Raw genomic sequence first — 14,983 nt, 5'->3', positions numbered from 1 at the left:
CCACGTTACAGTTGAGGGGCACATTTTGAAGCATGGCAGCAGAAGGTATTGCCTTTCAAAATTCAGTACCGGCTTTCAATCTGTAATAGTCATTAAAGAAAAATATCTTAGAAGTGCAGTTTCCCTTGGATTACTGAATAAATCCAGGTCACATAGATGCCTTCTTTTAGACATAGTTCACTGACTTTAATTATGCTTCATGCTTCCAGGAAAAACCTTGGTAATTACCAGGCAGATTAAGGATTCTGCAGCAAGGAAACTCCTCTGCCCAACACTGAGATCTCACAGACCGTTTTAAGATTTTGAATTAGAGACTTAATAAAGAGCACCGGTCTTGTTCCATAAAAAATGTAGGTTACATTCATATAAGGCAGGTTACCCGGTGGTATTTTCTGCAACCCAGGCATTAAAAATTGGTTTGTTGTTGATAATGTTGTTATTATAAGTGACCCAATCATGGAAAGAGCCAGATATTGGTCATACAGTGTTTGGTTAAGTCACTTTTTTTTTTCTTTCTCCAGATGGCATAGGGCACAGAGTGGAGTTTCCAATTCAAATTAAATAACAGGATCCAAAGAAACTGTGAGGAGATGAAGAACATAATGATTGAAAGTATATGCATACTTATGATCCCATGCTGTCTGGTGTGAAGAACTTACATCTAAGCTTTATATCAGGAGAGACTGATTAACACCTGGTTTATTCACAGCTGAATGACTTACAGTGAGACGCTGTGCCCGTTACTTAACCTATTTCATACTAAGTTTATTTTTTAATCTGTGAAATGGAACAGTAATAATACATATCACTCAGGGCTACTGTAAGGATTAAATGCTTTAATGAATGCAAAGCCCTTTGGAACAGTGTCTGACTCAGGGCTCAGTGAGTGGTATGTATGATCATTACTATTAAGATCTGGAGCAGAAGGTCCCCATGCATCTCACTTGGCTCCCTTCCTTCCTGTTGGTAAGGTCTATGATTTCAGTTCCATGAAACACTGTTATCTGAAATGTGGTCACTGGACCAGCAGCAGTGACATCATCTGGGAGCTGGTCAGAAACGCAGAGCTCATGTCCCACCCCAGATGAAACGAATCAGAATGGGCATTTGAACAAGAACCCCAGGTGATCTGCAGGAACATTAAAGCAGAAAAGGCAAACGGGCTGATATGTGATTTGAACCTCTGGCTCCTAGACCAGCAACACAGATGTCTCCAATTGAAGACAAATTCAAAACTTGAATTGTGTGCCGATATTAAGTAATGTGGCACACTACACTCCAAATAAACAGTCAGTTGATCGTGTTTTAGAGTTGTTTTTATGTGTGGACTTAAGGAGGTGTTGAAGTGTCTGAATTTCAGACTTTGCCACTAAGATGGAGAACGTGCCAGCTGTGCAGTGAGTGCTTGGCTACCGAGCCATTACCAGTGACTGCAAAGATCAAGGTCAAAAGGGGCATGTGAACCGGCCACCAGCTGGGACACAGAGCCCCAGCGTTCTGCTCCCTTCACTTCATACTCGGTCCTGCCTGCCTCATACTGAGTCTTTTACTACATGGTAGTAAGAAACACTCAAATTTTCCTAATTCTTTACAGGAATCAATTCACCTATAAGAGAACAGAAGAGGGTGATTGGAAGCACTGTTAGACGTGTTTACCAAATCTTTTCCCAGGGAGGATATCATTTTATCAAAGGCATTTTATATAGATTCAGAAAATGCCCATTCCATCGATGCTTGAAATGCTATGATTGGCCACACTATAACACTGTCTTTACAGACATCCACTCTGGTTAGCGATTCACTAAGATGCTGTTAGTAAAATTCCTCTTAGAAAAAATAGGCTCCTTCTTGCCTGATGATTTGCTTCTACTTTGAGTCCGTGAATTCCCTAAAACATCTTGTTCTTCCCCCAGTAATTTCTGGCTTTGACATCGTGATTTAGAATACATTAAAATGAGGGGCGCCTGGGTGGCTTGGTCGGTTGGGCGTCCGACTTCAGCTCAGGTCATGATCTCGCAGTCCGTGGGTTCGCACCCCACGTCAGGCTCTGTGCTGACCGCTCGGAGCCTGGAGCCTGTTTCGGATTCTGTGTCTCCCTCTCTCTCTGCCCCTCCCCCGTTCATGCTCTGTCTCTCTCTGTCTCAAAAATAAATAAACGTTAAAAAAAATAAAAAAAAAAGAAGACATTAAAATGAAAACCTAAAAACCCACCTCTCGGATAATTTTGAATGTCTACCTGACAATTCAACCTTGGAAAAAAGATTAGACAAGGTACATTAGGAAAGCCCTTTGCCATAGGAATCGGATTATGCAATGTCATCAGTTCGTCCCCTCATACCAGGAGGTGTAAAGGTGATGTGGTAGGACCTTTGGCGGAGATCTTCTCCCAGAGGCCTCGTCTTACATAATGAACAGTAGTGCCCGCTAAGTTGAATGCTCCCGAGTGTTCAATCTTCCAGTCACTATTAATAGACTGCTTTCCAGTGTCGCGTAGAGCTATAAAGAGGTTCAAAAATATTATGACAGTTGAACATGTCCTTATTTTGTTTCAAATGATTTTTTTTAATTGAAACTTCCAGACTCTTCCACATAATTGAATTCTCTAAGAGACATTTATATGAAGGTTAATTGAAGGCTTTTATGTCATAGTTCTATGAAAATGTTTTGATAAGGTAAGCCAATAAATCTTCCTAAATATTGTTTAAGCTAATCTTCATGGATTGAATATTTGACCATCTCCAAGTTTTTTATATTATAAATAATGCTCAGATAAATGTACCGTGTAATGTGTATATCTGAATATTTGCCTCAGACAGAATCCCAGATTTGGAATTACAGACCCAAATACGTTAAACATTTAAAGACTGTGAGAAATATTTTTAAATTGATTTTCACAAATGTTGCATCAATTTAGGCTTCTGTAACAGTGATCAAGAGTACCCAGCTTCAAATACCTCATGGAAGCACCTTTTTCTTGTATAATACTGCATCATGACTGAAGAGTTATCAGCTATCAGCTATAAAGTAGGAAATGCTCAAAACTTCTGGGACCTCCCCAAATTAACAATTATAAATATGTTATCTGGCTTTATTGGACTTCTAATCTAACTGGAATACGCTGAAACTCGTGTGGGAAGAATGAAGAAAACCTGTCTGAAAGATATCATTTCCTGAGGATGTTAACCAGGGGAAAAGAGAAGCAGAGAAAGAACATTCCAGACCGAGAGAGCTACACATGGGAAGGCCTTAAAGGTCACAGCTTGGTGAGAATCAGGGAGCAAGTATGCAGGACACCAGATGCGCTGAAGGGGATCATAGGAGGAGGCTGGAGAGGTAAGGAATCGCCGCACCTTACAGGCCTTGTTCATGTTTTAAGGGTTTTTTTCCTAAGAAAAAATACAAAGCTATAAAAGTTTGTGAACAATGTTGTATAGAAATGGACCGATATGGAGCAAATTTGGATGGGGAAGACAGTATATAACATTAACACAGTAGCCCAACTGAAAGTAATGGTAGCTTGGATTCAGGTATTGGAGAAAAATACCAAGAGGCATTTTGGAGTGAAACTGATAATATGTGATGATGACTTGGCTGTCGTGGGTGATAGGAAGTATCAGGTATGATGCAACACTTTTAGGATGAGAAAATAGGTGGGTTATGACAACAAATAATGAGATGGGAAAGACAAGCAAAAGAACATGTGTGAGGAGAAATACCAGGAATTAAATTATCAACAAGGTAGATTTTTAAAAAATCTCTTGTTTAGTTGCTATTGGGGTTAAAGGTATTTTTCATTTGCTTATGAGTCATTTGCATTTGCATTTAAAATTTTTTTTTTTATGAAATTTATTGACAAATTGGTTTCCATACAACACCCAGTGCTCATCCCAAAAGGTGCCCTCCTCAATACCCATCACCCACCCTCCCCTCCCTCCCACCCCCCATCAACCCTCAGTTTGTTCTCAGTTTTTAACAGTCTCTTATGCTTTGGCTCTCTCCCACTCTAACCTCTTTTTTTTTTTTCCTTCCCCTCCCCCATCGGTTCCTGTTAAGTTTCTCAGGATCCACATAAGAGTGAAACCATATGGTATCTGTCTTTCTCTGTATGGCTTATTTCACTTAGCATTACACTCTCCAGTTCCATCCACGTTGCTACAAAGGGCCATATTTCATTTTTTCTCATTGCCACATAGTATTCCATCGTGTATATAAACCACAATTTCTTTATCCATTCATCAGTTGATGGACATTTAGGCTCTTTCCATAATTTGGCTATTGTTGAGAGTGCTGCTATGAACATTGGGGTACAAGTGCCCCTATGCATCAGTACTCCTGTATCCCTTGGATAAATTCCTAGCAGTGCTATTGCTGGGTCATAGGGTAGGTCTATTTTTAATTTTCTGAGGAACCTCCACACTGCTTTCCAGAGCGGCTGCACCAATTTGCATTCCCACCAACAGGGCAAGAGGGTTCCCGTTTCTCCACATCCTCTCCAGCATCTATAGTCTCCTGATTTGTTCATTTTGGCCACTCTGACTGGCGTGAGGTGATACCTGAGTGTGGTTTTGATTTGTATTTCCCTGATAAGGAGCGACGCTGAACATCTTTTCATGTGCCTGTTGGCCATCTGGATGTCTTCTTTAGAGAAGTGTCTATTCATGTTTTCTGCCCATTTCTTCACTGGGTTATTTGTTTTTCGGGTGTGGAGTTTGGTGAGCTCTTTATAGATTTAGATACTAGCCCTTTGTCCGATATGTCATTTGCAAATATCTTTTCCCATTCCGTTGGTTGCCTTTTAGTTTTGTTGGTTGTTTCCTTTGCTGTGCAGAAGCTTTTTATCTTCATAAGGTCCCAGTAATTCACTTTTGCTTTTAATTCCCTTGCCTTTGGGGATGTGTCGCGTAAGAGATTGCTACGGCTGAGGTCAGAGAGGTCTTTTCCTGCTTTCTCCTCTAAGGTTTTGATGGTTTCCTGTCTCACATTTAGGTCCTTTATCCATTTTGAGTTTATTTTGTAAATGGTGTGAGAAAGTGGTCTAGTTTCAACCTTCTGCATGTTGCTGTCCAGTTCTCCCAGCACCATTTGTTAAAGAGGCTGTCTTTTTTCCATTGGATGTTCTTTCCTGCTTTGTCAAAGATGAGTTGGCCATACGTTTGTGGGTCTAGTTCTGGGGTTTTCTATTCTATTCCATTGGTCTGTGTGTCTGTTTTTGTGCCAATACCATGCTGTCTTGATGATTACAGCTTTGTAGTAGAGGCTAAAGTCTGGGATTGTGATGCCTCCTGCTTTGGTCTTCTTCTTCAAAATTCCTTTGGCTATTCGGGGCCTTTTGTGGTTCCATATGAATTTTAGGATGGCTTGTTCTAATTTCGAGAAGAATGCTGGTGCAATTTTGATTGGGATTGCATTGAATGTGTAGATAGCTTTGGGTAGTATTGACATTTTGACAATATTTATTTTTCCAATCCATGAGCAGGGAATGTCTTTCCATTTCTTTAAGTCTTCTTCAATTACCTTCATAAGCTTTCTATAGTTTTCAGCATACAGATCCTTTACATCTTTGGTTAGATTTATTCCTAGGTATTTTATGCTTCTTGGTGCAATTGTGAATGGGATCATTTTCTTTATTTGTCTTTCTGTTGCTTCATTCTTAGTGTATAAGAATGCAACTGATTTCTGGACATTGATTTTGTATCCTGCAACTTTGCTGAATTCATGTATCAGTTCTAGCAGACTTTTGGTGGAGTCTATCGGATTTTCCATGTATAATATCATGTCGTCTGCAAAAAGCGAAAGCTTGACTTCATCTTTGCCAATTTTGATGCCTTTGATTTCCTTTTGTTGTCTGATTGCTGATGCTAGAACTTCCAGCACTATGTTAAACAACAGCGGTGAGAGTGGGCATCCCTGTCGTGTTCCTGATCTCAGGGAAAAAGCTCTCAGTTTTTCCCCGTTGAGGATGATGTTAGCTGTGGGCTTTTCATAAATGGCTTTTATGATCTTTAAGTATGTTCCTTCTATCCCGACTTTCTCAAGGGTTTTTATTAAGAAAGGGTGCTGGATTTTGTCAAAGGCCTTTTCTGCATCGATTGACAGGATCATATGGTTCTTCTCTTTTTTTTTGTTAATGTGATGGATCACGTTGATTGATTTGCGAATGTTGAACCAGCCCTGCATCCCAGGAATGAATCCCACTTGATCATGGTGAATAATTCTTTTTATATGCTGTTGAATTCGATTTGCTAGTATCTTATTGAGAATTTTGGCATCCATATTCATCAGGGATATTGGCCTGTAGTTCTCTTTTTTTACTGGGTCTCTGTCTGGTTTAGGAATCAAAGTAATACTGGCTTCATAGAATGAGTCTGGAAGTTTTCCTTCCCTTTCTATTTCTTGGAATAGCTTGAGAAGGATAGGTATTATCTCTGCTTTAAATGTCTGGTAGAACTCCCCTGGGAAGCCATCTGGTCCTGGACTCTTATTTGTTGGGAGATTTTGATAACCGATTCAATTTCTTCGCTGGTTATGGGTCTGTTCAAGCTTTCTATTTCCTCCTGATTGAGTTTTGGAAGAGTGTGGGTGTTCAGGAATGTGTCCATTTCTTCCAGGTTGTCCAATTTGTTGGCATATAATTTTTCATAGTATTCCCTGATAATTGTTTGTATCTCTGAGGGATTGGTTGTAATAATTCCATTTTCATTCATGATTTTATCTATTGGGTCATCTCCCTTTTCTTTTTGAGAAGCCTGGCTAGAGGTTTGTCAATTTTGTTTATTTTTTCAAAAAACCAACTCTTGGTTTCGTTGATCTGCTCTACAGTTTTTTTAGATTCTATATTGTTTATTTCTGCTCTGATCTTTATTATTTCTCTTCTTCTGCTGGGTTTAGGCTGCCTTTGCTGTTCTGCTTCTATTTCCTTTAGGTGTGCTGTTAGATTTTGTATTTGGGATTTTTCTTGTTTCTTGAGATAGGCCTGGATTGCAATGTATTTTCCTATCAGGACTGCCTTCGCTGCGTCCCAAAGCGTTTGGATTGTTGTATTTTCATTTTCGTTTGTTTCCATATATTTTTTGATTTCTTCTCTAATTGCCTGGTTGACCCACTCATTCGTTAGTAGGGTGTTCTTTAACCTCCACGCTTTTGGAGGTTTTCCAGACTTTTTCCTGTGGTTGATTTCAAGCTTCATAGCATTGTGGTCTGAAAGTATGCATGGTATAATTTCAATTCTTGTAAACTTATGAAGGGCTGTTTTGTGACCCAGTATATGATCTATCTTGGAGAATGTTCCATGTGCACTCGAGAAGAAAGTATATTCTGTTGCTTTGGGATGCAGAGTTCTAAATATATCTGTCAAGTCCATCTGATCCAATGTCTCATTCAGGGCCCTTGTTTCTTTATTGACTGTGTGTCTAGATGATCTATCCATTTCTGTAAGTGGGGTGTTAAAGTCCCCTGCAATTACCACATTCTTATCAATAAGGTTGCTTCTGTTTATGAGTAATTGTTTTATATACTTGGGGGCTCCGGTATTCGGCTCATAGACATTTATAATTGTTAGCTCTTCCTGATGGATAGACCCCGTAACTATTATATAATGTCCTTCTTCATCTCTTGTTACAGCCTTTAATTTAAAGTCTAGTTTGTCTGATATAAGTATGGCTACTCCAGCTTTCTTTTGGCTTCCAGTAGCATGATAAATAGTTCTCCATCCCCTCACTCTGAATCTAAAGGTGTCCTCAGGTCTAAAATGAGTCTCTTGTAGACAGCAAATAGATGGGTCTTGTTTTTTTATCCATTCTGATACCCTATGTCTTTTGGTTGGCGCATTTAATCCGTTTACATTCAGTGTTATTATAGAAAGATACGGGTTTAGAGTCATTGTGATGTCTGTATGTTTTATGCTTGTAGTGATGTCTCTGGTACTTTGTCTCACAGGGTCCCCCTTAGGATCTCTTGTAGGGCTGGTTTAGTGGTGACAAATTCCTTCAGTTTTTGTTTGTTTGGGAAGACCTTTATCTCTCCTTCTATTCTAAATGACAGACTTGCTGGATAAAGGATTCTCGGCTGCATATTTTTGCTGTCTAGCACCCTGAAAATCTCGTGCCAATTCTTTCTGGCCTGCCAAGTTTCAAAAGAGAGATCAGTCACGAGTCTTATAGGTCTCCCTTTATATGTGAGGGCACGTTTACCCCTTGCTGCTTTCAGAATTTTCTCTTTATCCTTGTATTTTGCCAGTTTCACTATGATATGTCGTGCAGAAGATCGATTCAAGTTACGTCTGAAGGGAGTTCTCTGTGCCTCTTGGATTTCAATGCCTTTTTCCTTCCCCAGTTCAGGGAAGTTCTCAGCTATTATTTCTTCAAGTACCCCTTCAGCACCTTTCCCTCTCTCTTCCTCCTCTGGAATACCAATTATGCGTATATTATTTCTTTTTAGTGTATCACTTAGTTCTCTAATTTTCCCCTCATACTCCTGGATTTTTTTATCTCTCTTTTTCTCAGCTTCCTCTTTTTCCATAACTTTATCTTCTAGTTCACCTATTCTCTCTTCTGCCTCTTCCATCCGAGCTGTGGTGGTTTGCATTTTGTTTTGCATTTCCTTTAAAGCGTTTTTCAGCTCCTCGTGACTGTTCCTTAGTCCCTTGATCTCTGTAGCAAGAGATTCTCTGCTGTCCTGTATACTGTTTTCCAGCCCAGCGATTAATTTATGACTATTATTCTAAATTCACTTTCTGTTATATTATTTAAATCCTTTTTGATCAGCTCATTAGCTGTTGTTATTTCCTGGAGATTCTTCTGAGGGGAATTCTTCCGCTTGGTCATTTTGGATAGTCCCTGGTGTGGTGAGGCCCTGCAGGGCACTTCCCCTGTGCTGTGGTGTATAACTGGAGTTGGTGGGCGGGGCCGCAGTCAGTCCTGATGTCTGCCCCCAGCCCACCGCTGGGGCCACAGTCAGACTGGTGTGTGCCTTCTCTTCCCCTCTCCTAGGGGCGGGATTCACTGTGGGGTGGCGTGGCCCGTCTGGGCTACTTGCACACTGCCAGGCTTGTGATGCTGGGGATCTGGCGTATTAGCTGGGGTGGGAAGGCAAGGTGCACGGCGGGAGGGGGGGCAGGCTTAGCTCGCTTCTCCTTAGGTGATCCACTTCAGGAGGGGCCCTGTGGCAGCCGGAGGGAGTCAGATCCGCTGCCGGAGGTTTGGCTCCGCAGAAGCACAGAGTTGGGTGTTTGCGCGGAGCGAGCAATTTCCCTGGCCGGAACTGGTTCCCTTTGGGATTTTGGCTGGGGGATGGGCGGGGGAGATGGCGCTGGCGAGCGCCTTTGTTCCCCGCCAAACTGAGCTCTGTCATCCGGGGGCTCCGCAGCTCACCCTCCCTTTGTCCTCCAGCCTTCCCGCTTTCCGAGCAGAGCTGTTAACTTATGACCTCCCAGACGCTAAGTCGCGCTTGCTGTCGGAACACAGTCCGTCAGGCCCCTCCGCTTTTGCAAGCCGGACTCGGGGGCTCTGCTTGGCTGGCGAGCCGCCCCTCTGCCCCGGCTCCCTCCCGCCAGTCCGTGGAGCGCGCACCGCCTCGCCGCCCTTCCTACCCTCTTCCCTGGGCCTCTCGTCTGCACTTGGGTCCGGTGACTCCGTTCTGCTAATCCTCTGGCGGTTTTCTGGGTTATTTAGGCAGGTGTAGGTGGAATCTAAGTGATCAGCAGGACGCGCGGTGAGCCCAGCGTCCTCCTACGCCGCCATCTTCCTGCGCCTCCCGCATTTAAAATTTTTAATTAACAAAATAAATTATTAATTCTCTATTAGCCTTTTCTGGTCCACTGAGGGATTTTTCTGGTGCTAATATTTCCACTTATAAGTGATGTATCAACAAATTTTTGAAATTTTACCTTATCAATATTAATTTCTACCAAATAATAAGATTATTATTACTATCCATAAAGTACATTTTAGTAAATCTGAAAACATATATGCTTAATATTTTATGAAAAATATGTAAGTATTCACTTTTACCTTGAATTTAAATTTGAGAGGGAAATAATGGTGACAGAAAACTCTTACCACTTTGCAAATAGCTATTACCATCTACAAATGGATATACTTCAGATAATGCTAAACTGATTTAAAAAATGATTTTGCCTAAAAGATAAATATTTCCTTATATTTCTCTAAAATCTATTAAATATTTTAAGAAATCTTTTTGGCCTAGATTGGTAACTGTGGTCCATATAATTCCATATTGTTCCTGTATTTCAACATATACTCAGGACATAATTATAAAGAAACATTTCCTGAAAATCTCTAATAAAAATGCCTTTAAAAACCTTCCGGGGGTGGCTATAGTATAATGTTTAGACTCAACTGACATTTCTGGAATTCTGCATTCCCCTCAAAATGGAACACACAGGTACCTGAAATCCACATAATTTATAAGCTTAATAGCAACCTCATATGAAGAATTAACACTCTGTGTATGTGATGTTTCTTATTTTATGTTTTTGTTTTTAATTCATTAGCTTTAAAATGGGTTTTTAGAAAACCTGTTTCTGGTCGTACCTTAAAAAATGGAAGTGTACTAACTCCCCCACTTTAAACAATGAGAAAACTAAAAATATATGAAACAACTGTTTTCAGACACTGGACAATGTCAAGAGAGAACTGAGGTCCCTAAGAGAAGGAGAACAAATGAGATCTCTAAAATTGTTTGACTTTCTGCCTGAAGATTTTTACTAGACCAAACCACAGGGAAGGGGAACTCAAGAAAAGCACAGATAAAAACGGCTTCAGTGAGATGACGACACAGAGAATGGAGTTCAAATTGGCTAAGGCATCTGGAATCTGTTTTATGGAGTACTGGAGAAGAGGGAGCTACACAGAGTCAAGCTCCAAAAATCTGCTGAGGTGTTCCTTTGAGCCTGTGGCTAAATACCAAGGTGTAAATAAGTGTGGTGAGATTCCTCAAGGCTGGGAAAAAGCAACTACATAGGGCCTGGAAACTATACAGCTCCTGGATCTCACGTAAGGTTGGAAGACATACGAGTTCTATTCATTCAGAGTGGGTAGGTCTTACTGAACACACAGAGACTTCAGTGGAGCACTTAGAAAATGTGCACTTTAGAAATAAGGCTGGACTAGTCCCAGAATAAAGGCCACACTGGACCCACCCTAACAAAGCCTTTACAAAAGCTACAAGAAGTTAAGCTGATGTGAAATTAAATTGAGTGGGCAGCAAAATAAAACTCAACACTCAATAAAAAACAACAGCCATTCGGAACTGTCACATTAACAGTGTCCAGCATCCAACCAAAAAATTACTAGATATGTGAAGGAGTCAGAAAATGTGACCCAGAATCAGGGGGAAAAATCTGTTAATAAAATGAGACCCAGAAATCAGAGAGATGATGAAACCAGCAGACCAAGACTTAAAAAAAACCCAACTATTATATATGTTCAGTATGCACAAGAATTTAAAGAAAAATCTGTAATATTAAAGAGAAAAATGGAAACTTTAAGAACATAAGCAAATCAAATTTCTCACAATAGAAACACAAAATCTCTGAAACAATAAATTCACTAAATGGGCTTAAGAGCAGATTAGACATTGAAAAATAATACAGTACACTTGAAGAGCAGCTGATAGATTAGAAACTAATTGGAATTCAAAGAGAAAAATAAAGGCTGAAAAAATGAAGAGACTCACAGGAAATGTGATAAACTCACATTGGTATAATTGGCATCCCAGAGAATAGGTTGTAGGCAGAAAAATTATTTGAAGACATAATGCACCAATTTTTTCCATATTTGATGAACACCATAAACTTACTGTACTATTCAGTACAAGGGAACCCAAGCATGATAAGCACAAAGAAAGCCATACCAAGGCATATCATAATCAAACTGCTGGAATCCAATGATGTGAAGAATAATCTTAAAAATGGCCAGAGAGGAAAAAGGCACATTATATATAAGGAAAAAGGATTACAAACTTTCTGGATATACTATCAGAACTAATACAAGCCAGAAGACAATGAAACATTACCTTGAAAGTGAAAGAAGAAAATAAAAAAAAAAAGGAAAACCAAACAAAATATAGAATTCTATATCCAGTGAAAATATCCTTCAGAAAGGAAAAAAAAAATACACTCTCAGAAAAACAAAATTTGATAATTTTTCTGCCAGCAGAGTTGCTCTGCAAGAAATGAAAAAGCACAGGGGTGCCCGGGTGGCTCAGTCGGGTTAGCATCTGACTCTTGATTTCAGGTCATGATCTTATGGTTCATGAGATCAAGCCCTGCATCGGGCTCTGCTCTGTCAGTGCAGAGCCTGCTTGGGATTCTCTGTCTCTCTCTCAAAGTAAATAAATAAACATTAAGAAAAAAAAATGTAAAAGGACAGATGTTCTTCAAGTGGAAAGGACATGGTTCCAAGTGGAAATGGGTGTCTATGTGATGGCCTGAAGAATGTTGGCACCAGTAAATGCATAAAAATACTTAAGTAAGCTTTTTCGTTAATCAGTTCTTTATAGGATGATTGGCTTAAGGCAAAAATGATTACATCTGTTTTGGTGATTAAAGCATATGTAGAAATAAAGTGTGATTAGATGGAATGTAGAAATAAAATGCATAATAGCAAAAAGGAGGAGAAGCAGGTAAAGTGAAGCACACTGTTTTAAGGAACTTATATGTAAATGGTATAATATAATTTGAAAAAGAGAGTGTAAGAAGTTAAAAAATGCCATTTTGTAAATCCTAAAGTGACCATTAAAGATATTAAAACAAGAGTTATATGTAGCTAATAAGCAAATAAAAGAGAGTAAGTGTAAGGCTAAAAAATAGAAGACAGAGAAATAGGGAAAAGGGAATAAGAAGGCATGGAAAACACAGAAATAATTCACTATGCCCATAATTATATTATATTTAAATGCATTAAGGATATGGGTGAAAAGAGAGAGACCTGTCAGGCCAGAAGGGGAAAAGAAGACCCCACTCTATTCAGTTCAGAAAAATAGGTAGATTAAACTAAATGGATAGGGAAACTTAAGCATGAGACACTAATCATAAAAAAAGATATACTGACTATATTAATACCAGACAGCATGGACTTCAGGGATTTCCAGAGATAAAAAAGGGATTTTTTAAAATGTCATTTAAGGGGCCACCTGGGTGGCTCAGTCGGTTAAGCATCCGACTTCAGCTCAGGTCACCATCTCGTCATCCGTGAGTTTGAGCACCTGCGTCTGGCTCTGGGCTGATGGCTCAGAGCCTGGAGCCTGCTTCAGATTCTGTGTCCTCCCTCTCTCTCTCTGCCCCTCCCCCGTTCATGCTCTGTCTCTCTCTGTCTCAAAAATAAATAAACGTTAAAAAAATTTTTTTAAGTGTCATTTAATTTAACTTACTTCAAATGCAAAATTCTAAATGCCATTAAAATATATAAGGAAACGATATAATCCTAAGTGTACAACAGAAAGAGCATCAAAATGCATGAAGCTGGGAGCCTGGGTGGCTCAGTCAGTTAAGCGTCTGACTTCAGCACAGGTCATGATCTCACAATCCATGAGTTCGAGCCCCATGTCAGGCTCTGTGCTGGCGCTCAGAGCCTGGAGCCTGCTTCAGGTTCTGTGTCTCCCTCTCTCTCTGTCCCTCCCCTGCTCATTCTCTGTCTCTCTCTGTCTCAAAAATAAATAAAAACATTTAAAATTTTTTTTAAAAAAATGCATGAAGCAAGGGGCACCAGATTATCTCAGTCACTAGACCGTGAGACTCTTGATCTTGGGTTGTAAGTTCGAGCCCCATGTTGTGTATAGGGATTACTTAAAATAAAAAAAAAATCTTAAAAAAAATGCATGAAGCAAAACTGACACAATTGAATGGAGATACAGACAAATCCACAATTTCAGTCAGAGATTTCAATAGTTCTCTTTTCCTAATTTATAAAGCAAAAGAAAATAAACAAGAATATAGAAATATAAACCAAATGGAGCTAAGTGATGCTTAGAGAAGAGTCAGCAACTGCAGAATATAATGTTTTAAAGTATAAATGGAACATTAACCAACATAGGCCATGGGTCATTGAAACAAGTCTCAACTGAAATCAAACTCAATGTATTTTCTTTACCACACAGATTTAAACTAGAAAACCAGTAACAAAATATCTATTAAAAAACTTACAAATATTTGGAAATTAAATCGTACATTACAAATAACCCATGGGTCAGTCAAATCAGAAAATTACAATGGTAATTTGAAAGTATTTTTAACTAAAATTACAGTATCTATAAATTGTGATATGAAGCTAAAGCAGTGTTTAGATAGATAAACTGTCATAACAGCAAAGAAGAAAGGAGTGAAATCAATTATCTGAGTTTCCACCTTAAAATATATAAGAAAGAGCAACAACAAAGGCAATCAATGACACCAAAACTTGGTTATTTAAAAGATCAAACAAAGACACTGCATTACAATAGGAAAATATGGCAAAAAAAAAAAAGCTTTAGGACACTAAATTTGAGAAGGTAAAAAAAATGGGTTAATTCTTGTAGACACCAATTACCAAATCTGACTCAAGAAAAAAAACCACTTGGATATATATATGGTACACACACTACACTGAAGAAATTAAGTTGGCTTTAAAAACCTTTCACAAAGAAATACCAACGTTCAAACATTTAAGAAAAATACTACCAATTTTAAACAAAATAGAAAATAGAAGAGGAGGGGCTCCTTCCTAAAAATAATTTTTCCTGAGATAGATAACAATATAGGGGCACCTGGGTGGCTCAGTCGGTGAAGTGTCTGACTTGGGCTTGGGTCAGATCTTGCTGTTTTGAATTCAAGCCCTGCATCTGGCTCTGTGCTGAGAGCTTGGGCTCTGAGCCTGGAGCCTGCTTCAGATTCTGTCCTCACTCTCTGTCCCTTCCCCACTCTAGCTCTGTCTCTCTCTCTCTCTCTCACTCTCTCTCAAAATGAATAAAGAAAATTAAAAAAAAAGAT

General features: G+C 39.4%; 1 protein-coding gene across 1 annotated transcript in view; it reads right to left on the bottom strand.

The window, feature by feature from the left end:
• ADAMTS19 (ADAM metallopeptidase with thrombospondin type 1 motif 19) overlaps positions 1-14,983 on the bottom strand; it is a 231,323-nt gene that overhangs the window by 48,475 nt on the left and 167,865 nt on the right. Inside the window, 1 exon segment of the mRNA XM_030317935.1 lies at positions 2,339-2,496. Within this exon segment, the coding sequence (XP_030173795.1) occupies positions 2,339-2,496 (158 nt within the window).

This window comes from Lynx canadensis, chromosome A1 (genome assembly GCF_007474595.2).
Source record: "Lynx canadensis isolate LIC74 chromosome A1, mLynCan4.pri.v2, whole genome shotgun sequence".
NCBI classification, from domain to species: domain Eukaryota; kingdom Metazoa; phylum Chordata; class Mammalia; order Carnivora; family Felidae; genus Lynx; species Lynx canadensis.
This window is presented reverse-complemented; position numbering and strand designations above follow the sequence as displayed.